Here is a 7,332-nt window from a genome sequence, read left to right on the forward strand (position 1 = left end):
CGCTTCAACATTGCATCGAAACTTCAGATGCACAAATCTCAAGAAGCAAGCTTCAAACAACAATGTATTCCATTATTCTGTTCTTGCTCACTTGTAATTAGCCTAAAATAAAAAGCTCAGGTACACTGGGTTTGTTTACGAAGAGATTTGTGCCCTCGAAATCGTGAGTAGGTGCCAAAGTCGGCCATTGTGGCCGCCATTTTGGGATTCTAATAAGTCTGTCCTTAAGAGTAAATAGCTATCGTATCGTTCGAGTACCTATAAATCAAACCAAATTAAAACTGTCTCGAACAGTTCGGCGGACTAGTTGTCCTTCGTGAGTTCGATCAAGCACCCCCTTTCTACAATGCTCCGATACATCTCGATTGTGTTCCTTTTGGTCACCGTAGCCACCGCAAGTGACCCGAGATGTCCGGATCAGGCAAGCAACGCACAAACCGTTCATTTACCACATCCATCCGAGTGTGGAAAATTTCTAACCTGCGTGTGGGGTAAAGTCGTAGAACAGGCCTGCCCGGCTGGCCTCCATTGGAACAGTCACGGTAACTACTGCGACTGGCCGGCGAACGTCGATTGTGACTCTTCGGTGAAGGAACCGCCGTGTGTTGACGGAGCGTTTGCACCCCATGGAGAAGACTGCAGCAAGTTCTACGTTTGTGTTCATGGAAAACAGTGGCTTCTCAGTTGTCCTCCGGGGTTACATTTCAATCCCAGTTCAAATGTGTGTGACTTCCCTTCGAACGCCAACTGTGCAGGGCAAACGAGTACGGTGGAGAACGAAGTGACTGACACAACTTCAGCATCTGTAACAAGCTCTGAGGGCAGTACGACAATCGAAAACACAACAACAGCAGATTCATCGAGTGAGAGCTCTACGGAGCCTGGGTCAACTACTTCTGAACAACCTGACCCCTCAACGGAAGGTACCACAGCTGAAGCAGATTCTACAACTTCAGAATCGTCGAACGAAAGCTCTACGGAGCCAGTGGTATCTTCGTCTGAACAATCTGAACCCTCAACGGAAAGTACTACAGCTGAAGCAGATTCCACAACATCAGAATCGTCGAACGAAAGCTCTACGGAACCCGCGGTATCAACTTCTGAGCAACCTGAACCCACTACGGAAGGTACCACAACTGAAGCAGATTCCACAACTTCAGAACCGTCGAATGAAAGCTCTACGGAGCCCGCAGTATCTACGTCTGAACAACCTGAACCCTCTACGGAAGGTACCACAGCTGAAGCAGATTCCACAACTTCAGAATCGTCGAACGAAAGCTCTATGGAACCCGCGGTATCAACGTCTGAACAACCTGAATCATCTACGGAAGGTACCACATCTGAAGCAGATTCCACAACATCAGAATCTTCGAACGAAAGCTCTACGGAACCCGCGGAATCTACTTCTGAGCAACCTGACCCCTCTACAGAAGGTACCACAACTGTAGAAGACTCCACAACTTCAGAATCGTCGAACGAAAGCTCTACAGAACCTGCGGTATCCACGTCTGAACAACCTGATCCCTCAACGGAAGGTACAACAGCTGATGTTGATTCTACAACTTCAGAATCGTCGAACGAAAGCTCTACGGAACCCGCGGTATCATCATCTGAACAACCTGAACCCTCAACGGAAGATACCACAACTCAGGAAGATACCACAACTTCAGAATCGTCGAGCGAAAGCTCTACAGAACCCGCGGTATCTACATCTGAACAACCTGAACCCTCAACAGAAGGTACCACAATTGAAGCAGATTCCACAACTTCAGAATCGTCGAACGAAAGCTCTACAGAACCCGCGGAATCTACATCTGAGCTACCTGATCCAGAAGGTAGCACAACTGTAGAAGATTCCACAACTTCAGAATCGTCGAACGAAAGCTCTACGGAACCCGCGGTATCTACGTCTGAACAACCTGATCCCTCAACGGAAGGTACAACAGCTGATGTTGATTCTGCAACTTCAGAATCGTCGAATGAAAGCTCTACGGAACTCGTGATATCTACCTCTGAACAACCTGAACCATCTACGGAAGGTACCACAGCTGAAGCAGATTCCACAACTTCAGAATCTTCGAACGAAAGCTCTACGGAACCCGCGGTATCTACGTCTGAACAACCTGAACTCACTACGGAAGGTAGCACAACTGAAGCAGATTCCACAACTTCAGAATCGTCGAACGAAAGCTCTACGGAACCCGTGGTATCTACGTCTGAACAACCTGAACCATCTACGGAAGGTACCACAGCTGAAGCAGATTCCACAACTTCAGAATCATCTAACGAAAGCTCTACGGAACCCGTGGTATCTACGTCTGAACAACCTGAACCATCTACGGAAGGTACCACAGCTGAAGCAGATTCCACAACTTCAGAATCATCTAACGAAAGCTCTACGGAACCCGCGGTACCTACGTCTGAACAACCTGAACCCTCAACAGAAGTTACCACAACTCAGGAAGATACCACAACTTCAGAATCGTCGAACGAAAGCTCTACGGAACCCGCGGTATCATCATCTGAACAACCTGAACCCTCAACGGAAGATACCACAACTCAGGAAGATACCACAACTTCAGAATCGTCGAACGAAAGCTCTACGGAACCCACGGTATCAACGTCTGAACAACCAGAACCATCTACGGAAGGTACCACATCTGAAGCAGATTCCACAATATCAGAATCTTCGAACGAAAGCTCTACGGAACTTGCGGAATCAACTTCTGAGCAACCTGATCCCTCTACAGAAGGTAGCACAACTGTAGAAGATTCCACAACTTCAGAATCGTCGAACGAAAGCTCTACGGAACCTGCAGTATCTACATCTGAACAACCTAAACCCTCAACGGAGGATACCACAACTGAAGCACATTCCACAACTTCAGAATCGTCTCACGAAAGCTCTACGGAACCCGCGGTATCTACATCTGAACAACCTGAATCCCCAACAGAAAGTACCACAGCTGAGGCAGATTCCACAACTTCAGAATCGTCTAACGAAAGCTCTACGGAACCCGCGGTATCTACGTCTGAACAACCAGAACCATCTACGGAAGGTACCACAGCTGAAACAGATTCCACAACTTCAGAATCGTCGAATGAAAGCTCTACGGAACCTGCGGTATCAACTTCTGAGCATCCTGAACTCTCAACGGAGGATACCACAACTGAAGCACATTCCACAACTTCAGAATCGTCGAACGAAAGCTCTACAGAACCCGTGGCATCTACTTCTGATCAACCTGAATCCCCAACAGAAAGTACCACAGCTGAGGCAGATTCCACAACTTCAGAATCGTCTAACGAAAGCTCTACGGAACCCGCGGTATCTACGTCTGAACAACCAGAACCATCTACGGAAGGTACCACAGCTGAAACAGATTCCACAACTTCAGAATCGTCGAATGAAAGCTCTACGGAACCTGCGGTATCAACTTCTGAGCATCCTGAACTCTCAACGGAGGATACCACAACTCAGGAAGATACCACAACTTCAGAATCGTCGAACGAAAGCTCTACGGAACCCGCGGTATCATCATCTGAACAACCTGAACCCTCAACGGAAGATACCACAACTCAGGAAGATACCACAACTTCAGAATCGTCGAACGAAAGCTCTACGGAACCCACGGTATCAACGTCTGAACAACCAGAACCATCTACGGAAGGTACCACATCTGAAGCAGATTCCACAATATCAGAATCTTCGAACGAAAGCTCTACGGAACTTGCGGAATCAACTTCTGAGCAACCTGATCCCTCTACAGAAGGTAGCACAACTGTAGAAGATTCCACAACTTCAGAATCGTCGAACGAAAGCTCTACGGAACCTGCAGTATCTACATCTGAACAACCTAAACCCTCAACGGAGGATACCACAACTGAAGCACATTCCACAACTTCAGAATCGTCTCACGAAAGCTCTACGGAACCCGCGGTATCTACATCTGAACAACCTGAATCCCCAACAGAAAGTACCACAGCTGAGGCAGATTCCACAACTTCAGAATCGTCTAACGAAAGCTCTACGGAACCCGCGGTATCTACGTCTGAACAACCAGAACCATCTACGGAAGGTACCACAGCTGAAACAGATTCCACAACTTCAGAATCGTCGAATGAAAGCTCTACGGAACCTGCGGTATCAACTTCTGAGCATCCTGAACTCTCAACGGAGGATACCACAACTGAAGCACATTCCACAACTTCAGAATCGTCGAACGAAAGCTCTACAGAACCCGTGGCATCTACTTCTGATCAACCTGAATCCCCAACAGAAAGTACCACAGCTGAAGCAGATTCCACAACTTCAGAATCGTCGAATGAAAGTTCTACGGAATCTGCGGTATCTACGTCTGAACAACCTGAACCCACTACGGAAGGTACCACAGCTGAAGCAGATTCCACAACATCAGAATCTTCGAACGAAAGCTCTACAGAACCCGCGGTATCTACGTCTGAACAACCAGAACCATCTACGGAAGGCACCACAACTGAAGCAGATTCCACAACATCAGAATCTCCGAACGAAAGCTCTACAGAACCCGCGGTATCTACGTCTGAACAACCTGAACCCTCAACAGAAGTTACCACAACTCAGGAAGATACCACAACTTCAGAATCGTCGAACGAAAGCTCTACGGAACCCGCGGTATCATCATCTGAACAACCTGAACCCTCAACGGAAGATACCACAACTCAGGAAGATACCACAACTTCAGAATCGTCGAACGAAAGCTCTACGGAACCCGCGGTATCTACGTCTGAACAACTTGAACCATCTACGGAAGGTACCACAATTGAAGTAGATTCCACAACTTCAGAATCGTCGAACGAAAGCTCTACGGAACCCGCAGTATCTACCTCTGAACAACCTGATCCATCTACAGAAAGCACCACAACTGAAGCAGATTCCACAACTTCAGAATCGTCGAACGAAAGCTCTACGGAACCCGCGGTATCTACATCTGAACAACCTGAACCCTCAACAGAAGTTACCACAACTCAGGAAGATACCACAACTTCAGAATCGTCGAACGAAAGCTCTACGGAACCCGCGGTATCATCATCTGAACAACCTGAACCCTCAACGGAAGATACCACAACTCAGGAAGATACCCCAACTTCAGAATCGTCGAACGAAAGCTCTACGGAACCCACGGTATCAACGTCTGAACAACCTGAACCATCTACGGAAGGTACCACATCTGAAGCAGATTCCACAATATCAGAATCTTCGAACGAAAGCTCTACGGAACCTGCGGAATCAACTTCTGAGCAACCTGATCCCTCTACAGAAGGTAGCACAACTGTAGAAGATTCCACAACTTCAGAATCGTCGAACGAAAGCTCTACGGAACCTGCAGTATCTACGTCTGAACAACCTAAACCCTCAACGGAGGATACCACAACTGAAGCAGATTCCACAACTTCAGAATCGTCTCACGAAAGCTCTACGGAACCCGCGATATCTACATCTGAACAACCTGAATCCCCAACAGAAAGTACCACAGCTGAGGCAGATTCCACAACTTCAGAATCGTCTAACGAAAGCTCTACGGAACCCGCGGTATCTACGTCTGAACAACCAGAACTCTCAACGGAAGGTACTACAGTTGAAGCAGATTCCACAACTTCAGGATCGTCGAACGAAAGCTCTACGGAACCCGCGGTATCTACGTCTGAACAACCTAAACCCTCAACAGAAGTTACCACAACTCAGGAAGATACCACAACTTCTGAATCGTTGAACGAAAGCTCTACGGAACCCGCGGTATCTACGTCTGAACAACCTGATCCCTCAACGGAAGGTACAACAGCTGATGTTGATTCTACAACTTCAGAATCTTCGAACGAAAGCTCTACGGAACCCGCGGTATCTACATCTGATCAACCTGAACCCTCAACGGAAAGTGCCACAGTTGAAGCAGATTCCACAACTTCAGAATCGTCGAACGAAAGCACTACGGAACCCGCGGTATCTACGTCTGAACAACCTGAATCCTCAACGGAAGGTACAACAGCTGAAGTAGATTCAACAACATCAGAATCGTCGAACGAAAGCTCTACGGAACCCGCAGAATCTACGTCTGAACATCCTGAACCCTCAACGGATGGCACTACGATTCAGGAATATTCCACAACACCAGCGCTATCCAATGCGAATATAACAGAAGTAGAAATTCATACCACAGAAGCATCTGATTCTGTGATATTAGGAAACTGACTGGTTACGTGGACTCATCGAACAAGTGCATACAAAATTTCATATTCTAAAATTTCATGAAATCAAGTATACAATAAATGGGATTTCAGGCCAAATAAAAAGTTGTCTATATTGTTTGATATTTCTCTTCACTTAAAATACTTAATCTATCAAAAACGTCATTATTTAGACAATCTGACAGATAATGCTGATTTTCAGAGAGCATGAGCATATGGCTTTCAATGCTACAGCAATAATTTTCCCCATTTTCTCAATAAACACTCCGATTCAAGAGGGGGAAACATATTAACCAACGCGGATTTCAAACACGTCGTTCGAATATGAATGGCATAATAATTTCGCCATTGAAAAATGCTGGCGAAAAAGTGTCACGATCCATTCCGAAAAAAAGACAAGCCATGGGCGGGCACTCCATACGCAAACATGCTCCCGAACCCAGACCCAGAAAAAAGTGACCCCATCATCATGCAGAAGATCCGCCGCCGCGTCCAAGCAAGGCCGCATGCATCATTCATTTATATGTTCGTTCGCTCGCCTGCTCGCTCTACGACTTTGCACATCAGGGTGGCGATGCAATGTTCATAATAATTTTATTTATCCACACACAGACTCCGAGATTTATCCGTGCATCCGATATATTTCCAACCAGAATGCACGCTCGTTCGACTTTTAGCCGGGGCAGAATTAAAAATTGCTTGAGCCATTCCTCCCTCACCCAGGGAGGCTGCGCCCCAGCCTCAGCCAACAACGCTTGCACTGTGGGTTAGAATGGGGAAAATCGCGCTGGCGCTGGAAGTATAGCCTGAATGCGAGCTCTACCGTTGACCTGGAAGCTATCGTGATACTAGCTTTCAACAAGTTTAAGTGCCACCTGGGGATGGTGTAAAACTGTGCCCAAAACTCTCTGTCATGGGCAACGTACGGTACCGACGGCTGCCGCCTCAATACGAGCTACAGCGACTGAAGCAACCTGATGTCGTCTTTGCATTCGTGTAATTCTGAAGACATTCTTTACCTCACGAGTGTGTGTTCAATGGGATCCCTCTGAAGGACTTTACTGGAACTATCAAAGCATCCACTGAAGAGCAATCGAGAGCACCATC

General features: G+C 47.0%; 1 protein-coding gene across 1 annotated transcript; it reads left to right on the forward strand.

Annotated features, from left to right (window-relative positions):
• The first annotated feature begins 274 nt into the window (after window positions 1-274).
• On the forward strand, window positions 275-6,345 carry LOC109408036 (mucin-2-like). Its single transcript, XM_062853268.1, has one exon. The coding sequence runs from the start codon at window positions 347-349 to the stop codon at window positions 6,227-6,229; it is 5,883 nt and encodes a 1,960-aa protein (XP_062709252.1). The 5' UTR covers window positions 275-346; the 3' UTR covers window positions 6,230-6,345.
• Window positions 6,346-7,332: the final 987 nt, after the last annotated feature.

The sequence above is a fragment of the Aedes albopictus genome, chromosome 2, assembly GCF_035046485.1.
Source record: "Aedes albopictus strain Foshan chromosome 2, AalbF5, whole genome shotgun sequence".
Lineage (NCBI taxonomy): Eukaryota > Metazoa > Arthropoda > Insecta > Diptera > Culicidae > Aedes > Aedes albopictus.